Genomic DNA, 21,783 nt, shown 5'->3' with positions numbered 1-21,783 from the left:
GTCCTTCCTGGGTCTGTTGTCGCGCAGGCCGGGAGCTCCCGCGCAGGCCGGGAGCTCACGCGCACGCCGCCGGGTGATCGCAGACAGGCAGGTAGGCAGGCAGCTGAGAAAAACCCCCTCTGGGGTCCTTGGGTCCTTCCTGGGTCTGTTGTCGCGCAGGCCGGGAGCTCCCGCGCAGGCCGGGAGCTCACGCGCACGCCGCCGGGTGATCGCAGCTATTTTATTTCTTTATATGATTCTGAGTCATTAGCTATTTTGAAAAGGAAAAATAGGGTAAGATGTAATTTAAAAAATCTTCACAGGGCCTCTCCTAAAAGTGCAAGCCCACAAAGTTGTAATTATAAAACTCACTTTTTTCATCTGGACTGTAAACACCTTAAGAAAATTAAGAATACAGAAAAGTCTTCATTTGAAAATTCCATATTCAGCCAGGTTGTGTTTACCTGTGAATCAGTATGTAAGTATATGCATGTTCTTTGATGATTTGCCCTTTTATAGACACAGTCCTGTGAGGGTCTTGTTTTTTGATAAACAAGACCTCATCTCCTGACAAGTCTGAGCAAAGGCTTATATTTATAACATGGCATCCTGCAGTTAAGATGCCATTTGTTTTCATGGCACCACCCTGGGTTCAAATTAACAATTGTGCTCAAATAGACTCTTTACTGCAGCCAAATGAGCGGACCAATCAGAGGGAAAGTTGCAGGGTGCTAACCTGCACCATGTAGGTTCCAATGTACAGATTTCAGGGCCGTGGACAGTCTCCTCTTCTACAGGATAATTGCTTCCTAATGAAAAGAAAGTCCCCATCCCCAGGCTTAGGTTCTTATCCCATATTTGTGAAGGTGTTGCCTCAGCCTATGAGAAATTGATTCTCTTCTAAGTGGATCCCTGAGCTCAAAGTCCTAGCAAAAACATTCGTAGGAACAGATTCCTTATTCAGATCAGACCCATAAAGGTGAAAAGAAGCATGGCATTATAATAATAAAGAGCCTTCTCGAAAGGACTACATGCTGCCCCGGCACCTGACCTAGGCAGAGCAGAAGTGAGGGCCCATGGATTTGCTCATCTCCACAGGCTGCCATAGTCATCCACGTGAATGGGCACCCTCGGCACTACTTAACGCGCAGCCAGATGCAGCTCGGTCAAGTGCCCCAGAACGGCACTCTCAAAATATCCACTAATCTTTAAGATGAATTGTGAACAGGGTAAAGGCTTTTAATTTTATCAGAGTTTTGAAAAACTAAACATGTATGAAGAGGAATTCTATAAAATGTAAGCCACTGTATAATGCATGTTATTAATATTAACATTTAGTCTTCTAAGAAGTTAATATTTAATGGACCAGATAGGTTAAAGAGAAAGGAGATTTATTTGTGTTTTACAAATTCCAGATTTGTTGATATTTCATCTACTTCAAAAATTTGCATTGTCAGCTGAAAAAAATCTCGTTAGCACAACATGGTCACTTCAGGAATCACACTTCCTGTAATAGTCGCAGATACCACCAATGTGTTTCTGAAAAGGGAAAGTGCTTATTTTAACAACAACAATAAAAGCAATTAAATAATAGTTCATACATTTCCAGATGAGGAAACATCTCATTTAAAAAAAAATGCAATAGCCCTTTAGCCAACACTTGTGAAACTTGTTCAAACCTCAGATTTATTTCATGTCTTCAACTTTTGCTTAGTTTTGGATGAGGAATTTTCCCCTTTGGGAATCAAGGCAGTTGATTATACCTCTCCCACCAGAATTGTGCAATGCCTTTAAATGGCTTTCCTAAGTCTGTTTTCCATTATCGTTCTGAATTTCACAATATATTTCCAAGTGTACTTTTGGATACTTTTATCCAAAACGCTATTCTCCAGTCCTATAAACTCTTCATTATTCAAAAGATTTTGGAGAATAAAAGCACGGAATTACTTCCTTCTCAAGTAATATTATTTTTAAAATAAATGATAAAATCTACAGCTAGCCTCTGACTACCCATATTAAAAGTTTCTTTAAGTTGCTTTTTAGTATTAGTCATTAATATTTCAAATATTAATTTTGGAAAGATCCTCGTGTCATGAGTTGTAACTTCTGCGTGCTATATGCAAAGAAAAGAGTCGCTTGCCAGTGACCCCAAAGCTTTTTAGTGGAAGAACCAAGATTGCAAGGTTCCCAGTCTAGGTTGTCTAGACTCCAACTCTAACGACCTTTCATGTCGCCCCGTTGTTACCCTTCCTAACTTCAGTACTCCCTCCTCCCGTCCCAACCTGTGCTCCTTCAGCGCAGCTGCTTTTCTCTGGCCCTCCTTTGAGTGACTACCTGCTCGGGCAGTGCGACCGACAACAGCCATGCCGAACAATTGGGAGGCTCCCTGCAGGCACCAGGGCATGTTGCCCAGGAGAGAATGAGATGAGTGCATATCACACACGGTGTGATATGTGCCAGAGCAGAGATCGGGGCCGTGCGCTGGGGAGGGGGTTGGAAGGCAGAAGTCCAGGCCAGACAATCTGTCTGAAGAAGAAGCTTTGAAGGACAAGCTAGAGTCTTAAAGGATATTTAAGGTTCACTAAGAGGCGAGAAAATATATGCAAAAGCAGAAGCTAAGTGGAAGATAGGAAAGGGGAAAAAAGGAAGTAATATTTACCAATGGCCAGAGCACCCATCTGCCACAACGAATCTATGAGGAGTACAATTATCTATGTTATGGCTGAGAAAATGAAAGGTTGGGGACATTATTATAACATTTACTGAATGCCAAACTATATGCCAGGAATTAGTGCTCTACTCACTTTATTTCGGTGAATCCTAATCACCCCCCCCAAAAAAACCACACCCCAGAAAAAGCAAAGTCACAGAGAAATAAAGTAAACTGCTCAAATTCCCAAGTCTAATAAATGTGGCGGGAGCGGGAAAAGGGTACAGTACACCAGGTGCTGGCTGATTCTGAAGTAGGGTGTGCAATTCATTGGTTCATTGCAAATGACAGAGGTGAAAAGAGATCCACAGTGTCACTGTACTCCAGACTAATGAGCGAGAGCTTTATGCTACTGGCACAATGTTTAGGTAGAAAGTGATTTGATTGAATTAACGTTTTTAAAAAAACCTCAGGCAGCAACATCTCAAATGGGTTAAAGACAGAGATAAGAAAGATTGAGGGGAGCTAGGGATTTAGTGATGCTACCGCCTGCCTTGCAAGTGCAAGGTTCCAAGTTCGATCCCCAGTACGAAAAAAACAAAAAAAAAAAAGAAAGGAAGATTGAGGGGCCAGTCAAGAGGACTTTGTAAAAACCCAGAAGAGAGATGATGCAGTCACATAAGAGTAGTGCTGATGGAGAGAAAAATTTCAGGATTTTTTCAGGCAATTAGATCCAAAACCATGGTTTTCATTTGGATATTAGAAAAACAAAAGAGAGAAAAAAAAATAAGGAATCAGGATACTTTCCAATGTTAAAGAATCAATAATCACGAAATGAGGTCTGAAGTTATAGACATTGACTCTTTTATATATAAACGTATTTATTTTTGCTTTTATCTAATACCTACTCACTGTATTGAAACTAGTACTTGTAGATCATTAACTTGAAAGCTTCAGAATTCTACCCTGAATATGCAGCATGTGCTGTATACCTAAACTTACAGGTTGTTTCCTGCATGTCTCATATATGTATTTATGTATCAGAAAAGGATAATACAGTTCAGGAGAGTTTTAATATCTTTTACACTTACCTACATAATTTGAACGACTGTGATGTCAAGAACTATATTCTTATGAGTAGTATGCCATTGGATGAATGGGTCAAAAGAATTTGACAGACCCTCCCTAAATATATGTGTCATCATTCGTGTTGTACACAAAGAAATAACACTTATGCATACATTTTTGCTTACTTGATCATTTTTATTTGGGGCAAATTCTCAGAGGCAAAATGCAGTATTAAAGAGAAAGCTCTAATTGGGGCTTTTGGCATCTACCCTCAAACTGTCCTACAGAAACTTCACACACTCTCAACAGCATGGGAGAGAGCCAATTTTTTCACAGTAATTTTTATTCATTTATGGTGAGTAAGGCTAAATAAGTTGTCTTATTATTGATCACTTGCGTGTCTTCATTATGAATTTTCCACTTCTTATCCTTCGTCAATTTTCCTATTAGAATATTCATATCTTTCTCATTGTATTGTTCCTCCTTATGATAGTAATTTGATTCATCAAGATATTTTCAAATATTTTATATATCTTTGCACATCCAATTATTTTTAAATATATCTCTGATGTATTTTAGGGTTACATCTTACCAACCCAGTTAAATTAACTCTCTAATATTTACAATGACTGGTATGTTTGGTTTTACTTCTGTTACCCTGTTTATGGAGCATTATTTTTCATTCTTTCTTGTTGTTTCTTCTTTCTTTTAATTCATTAAGTTTTTTGGTACATTTTAGTAAAACAAAGCCTTTGTAAATAGGGAGGGGTGGAGGGGTTGAAGGGAGGGCAGGGGAATGGGAAAAAATAAAAATAAGCAATTTTTTTCTATTTTTTAATTATTTATATTTTCTTTATGCCTTCTTCACTAATTCGGAGGTTATAGTTTCTTCCTATTCATGGTTATGTGCATTTTATGTAAAAAATTTGAACTTAGGTTTTTCTTTCCATTTTATTACATAAATGTATATGAAAAGAAATAAGAAACTTACCTTTTTCTTTCTACCCATTTCCCAGTTTCTTTCATATTTTAAACATTTCTTCTTTAAACTATGCAAAGATTATATTCTTCCTTTGAGTATGCATTTTTATAAAAAGGTACTTTATTTTATATTTGTTTTAATTTTCACAATTATTTTAATATACTTAAAATGTACTACATGTTCTACACATTTCTCAATATCTAGGAATTTATTAAATAACATTTTTCTAATTCTTGTGTTCTTTATTTTAATTTCTTTCTCACTAAATGAAATATGTCTTTCTTTCCTAAAGCCATGCACATTCTCCAATGCCTTTCTTTTTCATCATATGTACAATATCTTGCCTGATATTTTGAATATTTTGGGTTCATAATACTTTTTTTACACTGGTATGTATCTTATTCCATCTTTTATTCTGGTGCTAGATTTTGCACAGGGGAAATGAAGTATCAGTTTGATTTCCCCATTTGTAAGTATCTTGTTTGCCTTTCCTGCAGTTTGTAATACTTTGCTTTTATCCTGAGTGTGCTTTTTAAATTAATTTTGCCTGGAAATTGCTGAGTATTTTTGCACTAAAACTTTAAGGAATAATGTTGCATTAATATCATAGCTATTATTCTTGCTAGATCTTCTTAGTTCTGTTGTTCTGGAACTATATAGCTTTGTTGTAGTGCCCAATAACACTTTAAATTTTGCAGTAAAAATTTAAATTTTTTCAGTCTCTGTATTTATCTCAGTCACTTTCTCTTACAGCTGCTGGCTTCTATTTAAAGGAGACTACATTTCCTTACACTTTCATGAGAATCATAATTAAATATTTATAGGAAGAAATATTCACAGTAGTAATAATTCTGTGCTCGCTAATTCAAGGGTTAGAAGGAATGTTCCCATTCTTTACGCTGAATTATTTTTAATAAGCCACATATCATTGTTACTATTTTTAAAATAGTTTAAAATTTGTCCAGATCTACAATTTTCTGGTACCTATCAAAGGAATATGGTATCATTTTGTGTTTAAGTAAAATCAAGAGTTTTTGAAGCATTATTTCTTCCAATAATTATAACATGAATCTTACCTCTTAAGATGATTTCTTTATACTACTAGTGTGTTATACTGGGTTAACTTCAGCCTCTGAGAGATTTGGAATCCATACACACCCATGTAGTCATAAAGAGCACAGCCTCTGGATCAAAGCTGTCTGGGTCCCCCTCTGACAGTCACTGTGTATCTTCAGCAAGTTATTTAACCTCTTAGAACTTCAGTTATTCCCTCTATCAGATGAGATTAATACTATTACTTAAATTAGAAGAATAATACTACCAGTTATTTCATAGGTTTCTAAGGAGGTTAAAAAAATAATGTTTATAAAATACATAGAACAATTCCTGGAGCTTAATTAATGCTATATAAATATTTAGCTCTGTTTATAAAATCCTAGCTCTGTTGCCTTCTAACTGAGGAATTTTACTCAAGTCATCATATCTCTAAGCCTCCTTTTAGTCATCTTACAGTGGATATAATGCTAATAAAATTAGTACATATATTTATCATATCAATAACTTGTAATACTGTTATTAACATGTAAGGATTCAATGACACAATTTATATAAAATATCAATACACAGGTGCACAATCCTTGGTTGCTACTTTTTTAATAGACAAGTGCACATTGGAACTATGCTACATTTAATTGTCTTAACAGCATGGCAAACCGCGTTTGTCCCTTTATTTATTGCTAAATTTCTTATTTTTGAGTTATTTTATAGATATGTAGCCCCAGAGTTACAAATTCAAAGACACAGTGTCAATGCAGAGGGAAGATTTAAAGCAAGGTCAATTAGATTCTGCTTTTAATCTTTTTTCCCATGAGACTGGAAAATGCAGGGTCTTTAATTCTTTTTTTCCTCAAAAGGCCTAGCTGAATTTGCTCCCTCAAGCCTTTGCTTTCTCCTCATCCTCTGTCAAGTGCTTTGAACAGAAACAAGGCGCCAAGTGCTTTTTTGCAGATCAACCATTACTCTTATTTCTGCTGGGCTGTGTGTGTGTGTGTGTGTGTGTGTGTGTGTGTGTGTGTGTGTGTAGATGATAGAGCTAGAGCTTCACAGGTAGGGGCGATGAAATATGGTGAGTATGATTTATACCAAGATTTGTTTAACCTGTTAAGGGTCATTGATTCCTCCTAGTCCCTTAATGTATGTTGCTATTTTGAATTTTCCAACAAATCAGCCTAGATGTGTCATACCATGTGTTGGAAACTAATTGTGGGACAGACACAGGAGTCCATGACCTGCATGCAACAAACTACATTACTCTTTTTAAAAAGTGTTAGTTTCCTTTCTTGCTTGAATTATGTTATTATTTCTATGAAAAGATATCTGTTTGGCTTTTCTCCCTCTACTTAGTTTCCAAACACTTTATTAACTCTTAACTGATGCACACATAACTCCGTCTTGCTGGCTGTCTGCCCACAGCTTGCCCATCAGGGACGTACAAGCCTGAAGGTTCTCCAGGAGGTATCAGCACATGCATCCCCTGTCCTGATGAAAATCACACCTCTCCACTGGGAAGCACTTCCCCTGAAGACTGTGTCTGCAGGGAGGGATATCGGGCATCTGGCCAGACGTGTGAAGGTAAGACTCCCACCACTGCAAGCAGGAAATAGAAAAGCTGGGAAATATTAACAATTCTAACCATAAGTTTGAATACCCATTGATGTTACATTGGCCCCAGTGATAGTCAAATTCATTTTTTTTTTTTTCAGTTTTTGGAGACAGGGTCTCACTATATAGTAGAGACTGACCTGGAACTCACTATGCAGCCCAGGCTGGTCTGGAACTCACAGCGATCCTCCTGCCTCAGCCTCCTGAGTGCTGGGATTACAGGCATGCACCACCACACCCAGCATTCAAATTCATTTTTAAAAGCTTTAAAATGTGTCTCAATAATAGTCACATCAAAAATTGAATGTACTTAAGTACCATATAATATGTAAAAAAAGCTGTGACTCTTGGGGATCATAGCAAATTTATCTTGCTACCCTTATTTGTTCTTTGTTTCATACCATCTTAATTAAGAGGGAAAATACCTAATGATGGTGATGGTCAAGAACTAGGGTTTGTAATGTAGCTTAGTGTTTAGCATGTGTGATCTCCTAGTTCCAAATCCCAGCAGCACCTCCCTATGTGGATAGTAAAAAAATTAAAGCTTAAAAATATTTAGTCTGTATTTAAAATTTAATTTGTAGTAAATATAAGGATTGTTCTTTCTAACGTACTCAAATGCAGTAAGTAGGAAAGCTGTGGGAAACAGAAGTCTGTAGAGCATATGCCCTTCAGCAAAGAAAAGAAAGAAAACATTCCATAGACAAAGCCTGACCTTGCTTTTAAATTTTATTTCTATAAATGTTAGTTGTCCACTGCCCTCCCTTGAAGCCTCCTGAAAATGGTTACTTTGTCCAAAATACTTGCAACAACCACTTCAATGCAGCCTGTGGGGTCCGATGTCACCCTGGATTTGACCTCCTGGGAAGTAGCATCCTCCTGTGTCTACCCAGTGGTTTGTGGTCCGGTTCGGAGAGCTCCTGCAGAGGTATGCAAACGGCCAGTTCACGTTGGTTACTCATTGTCTTGTTTGATTTAAACTCTAATGGTCTGGTCAGTACTTTGTTTTTTTAGACCACAGAAAGGGAAAAAAAGTTATAGGAAATTAGAAGGTAGAACTGCTAAATTCTTTTTTTTCCCCTCATTGAGTTTATTGGTCCATTTTAGGTATACAGTACAGCTACATTCATTATTGGGATCTTGTACCTTTACATGACAGGTCTTGGTTCTCATTTTTTCCCCTTGTCCATGCCCTCCCTTCACCCCCTCCTCCCCTGCCCATTTACAAACACTTTATTTCCATTTTTTTCATTTTCTCCTATTTTTTCCTTTCCCTTATTACCTTTCCCCTACCCTTCCCATTTTCCCTACACCTTTAGCCCTTTTCTTCTTATTTCACCTTGTCAATTATCTCATTAGGATCTTATGTACCATTATAGGTTAGAACTGCTAAATTCAATTGACCACATCATCACAAACTATATCTTGTATATTCTTGTGATGAACAAGTAAAAAAAATAAGACTTCCCTGTGAACTAAATGGACAGGTTACTCAAATCTCAAATTTCGAGAGCCAACCCACAGTGCCAAAGATGCCAAGACGTGGTGCCAACTTTGGGGGCAGTCAGGATGGAAGCTAGATGCCAACCATAAATGCAGGAGTTTGAGAACACACCAGGTCCCTGCAGAAGAGCAGGGAGCCCGCTGGTGTGTCTTCAGCCTTCACGTGGGGTGCGATAGAAAGTGCAGTATGTGATCCGGTGAAATCCCCAGGAGCCTGGAGAGGCCAGGAGAAAAGGAAAAGTACCAAAGGCAGGGCCAGAGGTTCCAAAATCAAATACCATGCAGAGAAACAAGAAAGCAGCTGCCGCCCGCATCTACTTCCTTACTTCTTAAAACTCATTCAGCCAACTTCCTACGACTTCAGAAGTAGCACAAGAAAGAAGGATTTTTCAAAGAAAAGTTAAGAGGCAAAGGCAAGCGAAAGACTTGAGGACCTTTCGCCAAAGTCCCTGCCTATGAAGCTTTTTCATACAGCCGAAAAGGTTAGGTACCTATTCATACTGGTAAAAACTGTTGCTTTTCTGAAGGCTACATTTAGCTGGGTATCCTGGTTGGTTGGTTGGCCACCACTAAAGCTGTCGACCTTCCCCCCAGCACCACACATCACCCAGCTCTCTGGGTAAGGAGCTCTGCCTTCTTGTCTTCTCTTGGATCCCACACTCTTAAAGGAAGCCCACCTACTCAGCAATCTAAGATCTTTTGCAAAGCCAGGAGATCTCTATTGTTTCTGTGTACCAGCCACGGATAGTCCACTTCTAAGTAGTGTGTTTGCCTTAAGCAGGTTCTCAATCCAGAGCTTTCTTTATTCCTAGAAAAAGGCAAGGAGAAATGAAGAGGATCGGCAGATTGAACAAAGACGAGCAGAAGGCGGGGCGCAATCCCTGAGATTCAAAGATAGCTATACTGTTTCGCTAAAATGGGACCAGGATTCCAAAGACTGGGAGAAATCTGAGGGGGAACGAACGGTAGAGAAAGGGGAACTGCTGGCCCAATAAATGGATATCATTTAAAGCCAAATAAATAAGTTTAGAAAAACCAAATCCAGAAATTCACGTGAAAGGAGAGCAAAATTTCAAACATAGCCAGATTATGAAACAATAAACAGACAGAAGAATAATTACGAGCAATATTCTTATAGCTGGGTGTGGTGGCGCACGCCTGTAATCCCAGTACTCGGGAGGCTGAGGCAGGAGGATTGCTGTGAGTTCAAAACCAGCCTGGGCTACACAGTGAGTTCCAGGTCAGTCTCAACTATGTAGTGAGACCCTGTCTCAAAAAACCAAAAAAAAAAAAAAAAAAGAAATCTTCTTATATTAAAAATCCAGAGGGCCTGGGATTTAGCTCAGTGGTGCTGCTTCCTGCCTCACAAGTGCAAGTTTCCAAGTTCAAGCTCCAGTACCCCCCAAAAAAAAATTCCAGAGAGAGAATGGAGTAGAAAAGAAGTAGTAATAGATGATCAAAGAATATACGCCAAAGCTGAAATCTTGAAAATAAATAAACACAACCAAAATCTTCCATATTCAGTTTAAAGTCACTTAGTGAGTACCACAAAAAAAAAAAAATTATTAAAACAATGTCTGGAAATAATCTTAGTGAAATTTCTGAATATCCTCAAAAAATAGAAAGTTGGATAGTTGAAAATAATATCACCTACAAAGGAAAGGGACTCTGACTACCCTGAGGAGTTTATTGGCTGTTGTAAATGTTAGAAGATAAGAGTTAGATCCTAGATATCCAATCTCGCACAAGCTATTATTTATGGGGCAAGGCAAAGCAAACACAGTCACTAAAGCCATAAATGTGGCCGTGCCTCTCAGGAAGCTGCCCCTCTGCGGGCTTTGTCCTGAAGGGCAGCACGATCCCTGTGGGCACGTGCTCTTCATCCCAGACTTCCTACTGTGTGTGGCGGTCACTGAGCGAAGCGCAGTCACCAAGGACATGATGGCTCAAGTGATTTATTCAGTGATCAGACCTTACATAACTTTGGAAGGAAATTGGAAACAGAAGGTGCAAAATAGAAGGCGGAAGCTCCAGTCGTTCCGACAATGCAGTCTGAGAAATCAAGTGCGTGCAGTTGTTGGGGTGAAACTGCGGAGGGAAATCGGGAAATCAAGGACAACCCTCACCTGAGTGGCCACACCCGTGTGGCTCTGTAGCAGGCTGAAGCGTGGGGCCTCTGTTAGTCACCAGGGTCATGGATCGGGCCGTGGAGCAGAGGCAGGACGAGTCGAGCTGAACGCCACTGGGCATTTGTCCATCCTTGAATCTGACCACAGTAGCCCCTGACCCACTTCCACCTCCTTGAATCAGCTGCAGGTCCCTCTTCTGACCAACCCCAATGGGACCACAGTAAGGGGTCTGACAAACACACTTCTCAGTTTAACCCGTGCATTACCGCACTAACAGCGCCTCTGCTAGACTGTGAATGCACAAAGAACACAGAATATATTTTTCTCTCTTTATCCTTGGATATACCTCGAGTGAAAAAATGGAAAGTTGAATTTAACACACATATTGGTAATAAATATTTTGATGCTCATTGATAGATAAGTGTGTGTGCATATATATATATGTATATATGTATGTATATGTTTGTGTGTGTGTGTGTGTGTGTGTGTGTGTGTCTTACAATTGGTGTATGTGGGATTCAGATAAATATGATAAATGTCTGAGTCTCACCTCTGTTTCCAGGAGACCACGATGGAGAAAGTAGTATTTTTACAAGTCTAATTTAAATCAATTGTAAGAACAGAGAATAATTTTCCTTATGTCACTTTTTTGCATGAAGAAGGTTGATTCATAAATGAAGTGTTCAGCCTTCTGCACACGTCATGTTCCATTGTTAATATTTTCATACAACTGAGTAGTAATTGGTAGGCTTGATTCTTGTTCCTCTATGGCAGTCTTCATAAAGCAGTTATAGTCATTTTTAATTTCATCTGAATTATGCACTTCTTTCTAAGCCAAGATTCTTTTGTGATTTCTTTATGATAATTAGCTAAAGCACATCATAAAAAATTAAAATCTGTGATTCTGTAGTTTCCTGAATAAAGGCTCAAACTATAAGAAGTCTAACTTTACTATAATATTTTCTTTGTTTTCAGTAGTAGGCATTGCCACAATTTGGAGATTGATTTGAAGTATGGGTCTAGGAAAAACTCTGTCTGACTTATGTTTAAGATAAGAATCACAGCAGGTTCACCTTCTTGTATTGTCTACCACATAGAGGATTGTTCTCTTAAAAGACCAGTTTGCTGTGTGTGTTTAAGTTTAAAACATTATTTTCCAAACGTTCAGTTGACACATAATAATTATAAATATTAATGAGGTACACTGTAGTAATTAAATACACATGTGCAATGTGTAATAATCAAACCAGAATAAGCTGTTACTTCATAAAAAATACTAAAAGTGTATTTAGAGTTTGCTTTAACATAAATCTAAATCAAGGGTTGTTTATTGTAGGATTTTTCAGCGTGTTAAAATAAAAAGGTTTTAAGTTGAATCTAGCAAATAAAAAGTCCTTTTAAAATAGTAATAAATGGTCATTCTTGAGCTAACAAGAGTACAAAATGTTTAGTAAAATAAATAGAGTTATCGCACATACTCTTTTTCTCTAAGGAGCAATGAGAGTTTATTAAAATCAACATTTGAGAAGCAGTGTACTTTGCATCTGTCTGAGACTCAAGCTCTAATTTATTATTAGTTCCCCCTAGATGGTGCAAATCCATTTTGCCTCCACTTCGGAGAACTGCAGTGATTGAAAAAAATCTTACTGATGCCAAAAGCAGTTGTTAATATGTTTCTCAAAGTTTTATACATCTTGACCATGGGGGGTTATCTTAGTCAATCTTTTTAATTGAATTTATTGGTACATTCTAGGTAGACAGTACAGTTACATTCTTTACTGGGATCTTGTACCTCTACATGCCAGGTCTTGGTTCTTATTTTTTCCCCTTGTCCCCACCCTCCCTTCACCCCCTCCTCCCCTCCCCACCTACAAACACTTTAATTCCATTTTTACATTTTCTCATATATTTTTCCTTTTCCCTTATCCCCCCTTCCCTATCCTCCCTCCCTTCCCCCCCTCCTCCCCTCCCCACCTACAAACACTTTAATTCCATTTTTACATTTTCTCATATATTTTTCCTTTTCCCTTATCCCCCCTTCCCTATCCTTCTCACTGTCCCTACACCTTTGGTCCTTTTCCTCCTATTTGCTCTTATTCAGTTTTTAAGCCAATCTGGCAGGTAGCATTATACATGATGGACAGATTCAATAAAAGTAAAAATGAGGAAGGCAAAATAGTTCGATTTATTTTTTATTAATAGTTGGCCTCAGTCCAAACTGTCCTGTGGCTAGAGAAGGCTACAACTTATAGCTTAACCTCTAAGCTAATTCTTGAATTTTCTTTACAGAGTAATCAATCTTAAGTTTATGTCTGATGTTCTCAGTATTTATGTTCTGTTAAGTAACATAATGTGAACAAGTTCCTGGAGAATCAATTTTATCTGGGACTTTGCCACAGCTTCTTTGTCATTTGGAACTTAAATTTTCATCATAAATAAATATATCCACATGTATAATATTTTTAAATGGCAAGTGCACAAATAGAAGAAATAATACTGTATCTCACCCAGAGTTCCAACACAACCCTTGAATCCCAAACACATTGTTCTTTAGGCATTGCTGTTCTGTCTGCAGGCCTTTCATGTTGTGCAGGTGCTCTCCGGCAGCAAACTAAATTTTGTTCTTTTGTAGGGGTTGTATTTTTGTTCTTTGTACAATGTCTGATGCTTTCAGGAGATCTATAAGGGACAAAAATAAATATAGGCGCCTATCTGCTGGTGTATTCAGCAGGTGTCCACTCTTTTTCTTCTGTTTCTCTACTCCTAAAGGCCTTTGGAGGAAAGAGTACATTTTCCATGGTCTGGGTGACTCCATGTTTTCCTATTCCTTCCTCTTTTGTACTTTCCCCTCACTACATTCCCCTCCTCCCTGTCAAAAGACAAGTGTACAACCAATGTAATTAGAGATATAATTGGCTTTTGTTGTTTCTGATTCATTTTTCAAGGAAACCTCCATTCTGCAAACAGAATGAGCTCCCCCTTGGCAATGTCAGAACATTCGGGTTTTAGGAAGGAGCCAGGAAACGGAACAATTGGGGAAAGAAAAAACGGATCAGCCCTCCCTTTTTTTCTTTTCCCTTATTAGCTTTCCTCTACCCTTCCCACTTTCCCCACAGGGACAAGGGGAAAAAATGAGAACCAAGACCTGTCATGTAAAGGTACAAGATCTGAATAATGAATGTAACTCTACTGTATACCTAGAATGTACCAATAAACTCATGAGGGGGAAAAAAAAAAGAAAAAACAGATTGGTGAACATTAGTTACCTCAAATTAGTTTTTGTAATGCTTAAAGCAGAAGTGAATTCCTTATTAACTAACTCAAGTAGACCAGGATTCTGTTTCCAGGAAAAACTGGTCTGCTTGGAGATTCTTAAAACTGTTTCAATATGTGGCATTTAGCATGAGTGACCCCAGTTGTGTTGTATCACCCCCACCCTTTTCTTCTTCTTCTCCTTCTTTCTCCTTCTCCTTCTCCTTCTCCTTCTTCTTCTTCTTCTTCCTCCTCCTCCTCCTCTTTCTTCTTCTTCTTCTTCTTCTTCTTCTTCTTCTTCTTCTTCTTCTTCTTCTTCTTCTTCTTCTTCTTCTTCTTCTTCTTCTTCTTTCTTCTTTCTTCTCCTTTCTCTTTCTCTTACCATTCTCTTCCCTGTCTCTTCTCTTTATTCATTCTTTTTCCTTCTTGCCTTACTCTTCTCCCTTCTTTTTTTCAGAAAGCCCATTTGGAGTAGATGTAAAGCTAGAACTAAAAGAAAGGAAGTATAGAAAGAATATGAACACTTCAGAGATGATTTTCTCCAAAGAGGGGCACACAAAAGATCAGAGGGTCCTGTAGGGCATAGATTTCATAGAGTCAGCACTTGAAAGAGTGATCTGAGGAGGTGGGAGGTGACTGCTAGAAAGCAGGATACTCAGATCGTCTGTGGTGGGGTCTAGCTGATATGAAAATGGGGGAAGCTGAGGAAAATGAAGGATATGATCACTGCAGGGAAGGAGGTCAAGAATATGACTCCAAAATAATACTGGAATGACACGTAGGTAAGGGCATCACTGAGGTGAGTGAGTGGTGTGTGTGTGTGTGTGTGTGTGTGTGTGTGTGTGTGTCTGTGTGAATAAGAGCCCAAAGGCGGAGGAGAAAGAATTGAAAAAAGTATATTTAATATGCAATAGAATACTTAAAAGGAACTGGAGGTTTTAGGAAAAATGGTGAGAGAAAGAGCTGGGAAGGCAACAGGGAACCATGAAGACACCTCTACCCCCAGACCCTGTCCATAAGGAGAAAATAAGATTTTAATTAAGATAAAGTGAAGACATTCAAAACAACAACTTTAGAACATGAGGAGATTTACTGAAGACTTATCATGTATTCCAGGGACCAAGGGCAGAGTCTATAGTTCGATTTGGATCACAGCTGCCTGGGAGAAACCTGATAGATGAGGGATGAACTGGGAGGCTGGGGCTTTCTAACAAAATTTCATGAATGGTAATATAGGACTTGATAGAATTCATTGAAACCTGCTCTAAGATGCATTGTGGATTTTGGTGGGCTACGTGAGGACAGCACCTTGTCAGGAGAATTCAGAATATAGATGTTATTTGGAACCATATAAAGGCAGGAGCGAAGCAAGTGCTCTCTTGAATTTTCTCTGTTGTACATTTGAGGCAAAAGGGTCAGAGATGGCAGAACAAGAAAACTGGTTTCTCCAGACACTCACCATGTGGAACTTTCCCTATACAATGGCACTGGGGCGGGCTCAGGAAAGGAGGGCAACTCCAGCATCCAGAGCTTAGTGGAGAGCTCTGTACTCTCATGGTGGCTTCAGAGAGGGTCAGGAAAGGAACCAAATCACTGTTGTACCTGTTCTCTAATCAGATCTGGAGAATGCGATCCTAGGTCATGTGCTGTACCCATGTAGAGTGCACACAAACCCCTGAAAGACAGAAAAGATTTTTTTTCCCAGAAAATTAACAGGGCAAAAGTGAACGGAAGCAACATACAGAAAATTGGGGTTTGTATATAGGTACAAGTATCAAAGACCCAATAACAATGACTCAAATAGCAATGACCCCAATAGCAATGACCCCAATAACAAAGACCCAAATCACAAATAGCAATTAAAACGTTTGTATTGTCCTATCTTGAAGGACAAAGTAAGTAATCTAAATCTGGAGTGATAATTCCATTGTCATCAGAGTCTGAGATTTCTTATATATATTTATCTATCTGTTGTCTTAGTGCGTGGTACTTTTCCTATAACTTTCCATAAATATGCTATAGTATTCTGGAGTACTGACTCTCAAGTCTATATTTTGGGGGAAAAGAAAGAGAAAAAGGAAAGGCAAAGACGTATTTTCTCAATTGAGGTGGCCCCCTTTATAAAACTTTCCAAGAAGCCCCACACAACTCCAGCTTTTATTTCTTTTCTCCCCATTAATTTTGATAGAGGTGGATAATTCTAATTTTATAGCTGGCACGTTACTATGCTAAAAACAAAATTTTTAAAAACCTGGGAAAATAGCTTTAAGAGAGCAACTCACAATCTCTGCCACAGCAGCAAATAAGCAAACAAACCAATGTTAGTACACAAATCTAGGTTAGCATCTCTCTTGAGCTAGCATTTGCAGCAGATATGTGGGAAAAAGAAGACAAAAAGCTGAAAGGAGGACCATAGTTGTGATCAGCCCCTGGAATACTGGAATTTCAGATCGCAAACGTTGAACAGATTCACAGAGCTGGGATCATTAAAACTGTCAGGACATGGCTCTGAGTTTTGAGAACTGAGTTGATCCTGAACCTGACACCCCAACCCTGGAAAATCCCTCTTCCTTTTATTGGAACATAGCCAGATGGATTTGGGTACTTCCCTTGGTCAGCCACCTGCGATCTACTGCCACCACTGTCCCTTTAGGCACAGACCCCATAGACAGTTTAAGTCTCTCACCTATGGACAGAGAAGCGGACACAGTGATCCTGTTCCAGCAAAGTGTTTTGATAAACAAAAGCATTTGATTATCCCACTGTACTAAGCGATGATAGTGAGTTCTTTATTGTTTTCCATTTTTAAGAATGGGATTTTTTTTTGCTTGCAATGTTAAGATATTATTGAGCTTGCAATGATTATTTTTATCCTTATTTAGTAAAATATGATCTGATTTTTCACATTTCACGTAGTGAGAACGTGCCCCCACCTGCGCCAGCCCAAGCACGGCCACATAAGCTGTTCCACGAGGGACATGTCCTACAGGACAGCGTGCTTGGTCACCTGTGATGAAGGGTACAGACTAGAAGGAAGCGCTAAGCTCACCTGCCAAGGAAACTCCCAGTGGGATGGTGGAGAACCCCGGTGTGTGGGTAAGTCCTGGAAGGTGCAGGGCTCGGGTGATCCATGTCTCATTCTTTAATTTTGCCGTTGTTCTCTGAAGACCTAGAACTAAACACTGGTTTATTATGAATGTGAATAAACATCCACTTACACAAATGTGATGTTGTAGACACACTGACAAATAATGCTCTTTTGTTCCTCTCCACTGGTAAAAAGACTTTTATTCTAAATTAATTTTCTAACTCAGTGAAATTTGCAAGTTCAAATAACAGTACTTTTTTTATCCCTGAAGTTGAGGCCAATTTACATGGATTTTGATCAAAAAACAAATGCTTGCTGGGTGTGGTGGCACACTCCTGTAATCCCAGTACTCAGGAGGCTGAGGCAGGAGGATCGCTGTGAGTTCAAGACCAGCCTGGGCTGCATAGTGAGTTCCAGGTCAATCTCAACCACATAGTGAGACCCTGACTCAAAACAAAACAAAACAAAACAAAACAAAAAGTCATAACCCTTTTGCTTTGTTAAACATGATTTACCTTTGCCTCATTAAAGGTGCAAAATTATGAACCAGGAATTTTAAAAAATCTTTTCATCCTTAAACAGGCACAAATAAAAATAAAATAACAATATTCAATTTAAAAGTTAGGAAAAGAATAATTCCATAAAATTGAAAGACAACAATTATTGTTTAAAGAAAAATAAACTATAAATGGAAATGCAGTGCAGTTGAATGTTAAAGGGACTATTTAACGTAATAAATTAGAATTTAAAATATAAGTGAATAAAATGCAAAAAAGGAATTTTTCTGAGACACTACAACAAAGATATAGATGTCTGAGAGTTTTTAAAAATAAAATACTGTATCATCTGTAAATCATATATAAATTGACAACTTTTAATATCTATGATTTTAATATACAAATTAATAAATAATTCAAAGAAAGCAAAAATTCAAATATACACTCATTAATAAAAATGGAAAATGCTTAATTATTCCTCCAAAAATGACTGAGAGATAAATAAAAGAAAATTCCTTTAAATATTCAGGAAATAGAAATTTTCAAGCCCTGTACCTTGGCCCAAATCATGGAAAGCACTCCAATTCCTACTACTGAGCTATTATTATTTTATTGTTGACATATTACCAAGAAAAAATACACCTATTTGTAAATATAATAGCAAATATCCTGTATTAGCAATCCATATTCAAAGAAATGGTTTATCAAAATAAGTAGTTTGTCTTAGAAATGCAATAATAATTTGAAATTATGTAATCTATCAATATAACAAATTATTTCATTACAACAAATAGGAAAAATTTATAATCACTTGATAGAAGACAAAAATGCATTATTATTTAAAACACATTTTAATAAAATTTTAAGAAATTCATATATATTGATATCTCAGATACAGTAAAAAGTAATGTCCATCTTAAACCTACAGTTGCTTATGGAGAAACAAGATACAGCTTTATTAAATCTGGAAAAAAAGAAAAAAATGTTTTTTAGCATTGGTCTAAGTGTTAGCCTTAATGATAAACCATGCGATTAGATATTGTGATTCAAACTCATCATCATTTGTAGATGATGTATCTACTAAGAAAGAACAAATCTACTAAAAATCTGAGTGCATTAAATTCACAATAGCTTTTTTATACATTGATAAATAAGATAAATGGTGAAAAGTCGCATTCAAAAGATCTAGATGAAGTATCAGAATAATATTACATGGAAATGTGTACAAACTGTTAAAGGAAAAGATGTTACTAAAAAACAAAAAAATAAAATTTTAATATTCATATACATTTTTACCAAAATGTTAAGTACTCTCCAAATATATGCATGAGTAAAATTTTACCTCATTCAATAGCCTAAAATGAATTTTACTTTTTATCCTTATTTTAGAATTTGGAAGTGATTCCAGAATTTGTTTTTAAAATTCATTAAAATAAGTTTGCAGGTGAAAAATAACAATAGTAGTGAAAAGTAATTTTAACAGATTTAAAAATATATACTTAAGCTGTAAAAATTTAAACTGTGCAAAGATTACCATTCAGATCTTGAATACATCCTGAACCTTAGAAATTTCATGTGTTCTTTAGGAAGTATCACAGATCAGTTGAAGATAAAAAGATTTATTCAACTAATTATATAGAAAATTTGGACCATTCTTCGGGAAAAATGAAACAAAATAAAAATTTTCCCATGTTCTTAATTCATGCCACACACTGAAATAAATTATTCATAGACTTTGAAATATACAGTAAAAAATAAAGTCATTAAAACTTAGAAGAACATAAGCTAATATATGCAAATGAAAACTAACCAGTCTCAGAACTTATTAAGCATAAAAGCAATGGAAATATTTAAAGGAGAAAAAAATCAGTAGATTCAATTGTATAAAAAATTAAAGACATGTTCGCCCAAAGTACCATGAACAAGCAATAAAAAAGAAAATACTTTTTTCTTTTTTATTGAGTTTATTGGTATTTTTAAGTATGCAGTACAGTTACATTCATCATTGGGATGTTGCACCTTTGCATGACAGATTTTGGTTCTCATTTTTTTCCCCTTCCCCTACCCTCCCCTTTCCCCCTTAATCCTCACCTATTTACAAATACTTTGTTTCCATTTTCTCCTCTTCTCATATTTTTTTCTTTCCCCTTATTTCCTCTCCTCTACCCTTCCCATTTCCCCTACACCTTTAGCCCTTTTCTTCCTACTTCACATTATCAATTGTACAATTTGGATCTTATTTACACTTTTAGTTTTTCGTACCAGAGAAGCTATTCGTTATTTACACTTGTGTCTTATTTAAGAAAATAACGTCTTCAACAATTTTGAGAGCCAAAAGGATCATTTCCTTATTTTGAAAAGGACTCATCCTAAAGGAGGAATATCGGGTCCACTTGTCATTGTGTCTGAATCACAAATTTGGCTCTGATATTCTTCTTGGTCGAAACATGACAGGAAGGCTGAGAAAGCATATAGCTCATGCTGCCAAAATAGGGGCAAACCCATTTCTCAGAAAAAAATGGCTTTTCCCTGCACAAGATACTGAAAGAAATCAATTCAGAGAGAAAGGCGATGGTGGAGTATTTAGGAACACAAGGATTCTGCCACTTACTGCTGGGTGACTTCAGGAAAGTTACTATGGGGTTCAGTACCACGCTCAATACTCATGTTTGTTAATGAAAGTAACAGCAATCTTTACTATAAGGAATTAAGTAAGTAAATAAATTAAATACATGTAAAGCTCTTAAAATTATGCCCTGCACATAGTAGGTATCAACAGCACATCTGCTATTATTACATAGGAAAACAACTGAAGATGTGAGCAACACTGCCAGTAGAATCTCTACAACAAAGGACTTCACATGAGCAAACTCACACATGTATCTTGCATTAAATCACAGCCTTGATTTTCCACTCTGCCTACATTTCACCTAACTCATCTACCATTCTTTATTCTTTGTTCTTTTGCCAGTGGTGTAAAACCTATGGCATTGAAAGCTTTAAGAGGTTTGCCATCATTGGTCTATGCTGAAGATACCAGTAAGGACCAAGGCTCTAAGTCTAAGCAGTGATGTTAGAGAGGGTAGAAAAGCTTTTCTCACTATGTGCTCTCTTCAACATAGCACCCAAAAGCTCATGAAACAGAAGTATATCGCAGAATATATCACTTAGTTCATGAAAAATAAGATCCAATTTATTATTTTATTCTCCAAAGCCATAAAATAATATTCCTCAAACCAAATGAAGGTGCGCCAAGCAAATCACGAAAGTGGAAAGTAGCATTATGAAAACATCAGAGGTTTTCCGAGGTTTTGATTCACTGGGAAAAATAGCAAAAGGTAACTAAAGAGTTGTATATAGTTCAGCATTATGTAACAACACATCATATATTTGGCGTTGTATAGAATACTATAGTGATTTGAGGCAATTCAAAGTCATCAAAACTATAATTTTCTTGCCTAAAGAGAATCCATGAGATTGCTAATGTGTGGGAAAACAAATAACATTCTCTCGTTGCCCAATTTTAGAACGCCATTGTGCCATATTTCAGAAGCCCAAAGGTGTCACCATATTCCCGCCCAACTGTGGCAAGCAGCCAGCCAAACCAGGGGTGGTGTGTCAGTTCGGCTGCCGCCAAGGATTTGTTTTATCTGGAGTCCCAGAAGTGAGATGCACCACTTCTGGGAAATGGAGTCCCAACGTTCAGACGGCTGTGTGTAAAGGTAAGACTCTATATTGGACAGGTTAAAAACCAAGTTCCTCACTATTGCCATAGAAATAAGGCGCAGGACTATCTTTCTGCACACATTTTGTTGCAAGCCTATGTTAAATATGAATGTGGGTTTGAGTTACAAGGATTATTGAAAATGGTGGGTTAACAAAATCTAATCACAAAATATGAGGCAGTGGCATGAAAAATAAAAAATAAGGGGAATGCCAGTTCTGAAAATCGGGCAACTTTTCCATCAGAAAAT

The 21,783-nt window shown here is 37.4% G+C and overlaps 1 protein-coding gene across 1 annotated transcript in view; it reads left to right on the top strand.

Annotated features, from left to right (window-relative positions):
* Nucleotides 1-21,783, top strand: part of Svep1 (sushi, von Willebrand factor type A, EGF and pentraxin domain containing 1) — a 146,530-nt gene that overhangs the window by 22,300 nt on the left and 102,447 nt on the right. The window contains exons 3-6 of the mRNA XM_019209820.1: nucleotides 7,152-7,310; nucleotides 8,089-8,268; nucleotides 17,141-17,320; nucleotides 21,337-21,531. Of these exons, the coding sequence (XP_019065365.1) occupies nucleotides 7,152-7,310; nucleotides 8,089-8,268; nucleotides 17,141-17,320; nucleotides 21,337-21,531 (714 nt within the window). The remainder of the gene's footprint in view (nucleotides 1-7,151; nucleotides 7,311-8,088; nucleotides 8,269-17,140; nucleotides 17,321-21,336; nucleotides 21,532-21,783) is intronic.

Source organism: Fukomys damarensis, unplaced genomic scaffold (assembly GCF_012274545.1).
Source record: "Fukomys damarensis isolate Sample0158 unplaced genomic scaffold, DMR_v1.0_HiC HiC_scaffold_36, whole genome shotgun sequence".
Lineage (NCBI taxonomy): Eukaryota > Metazoa > Chordata > Mammalia > Rodentia > Bathyergidae > Fukomys > Fukomys damarensis.
This window is presented reverse-complemented; position numbering and strand designations above follow the sequence as displayed.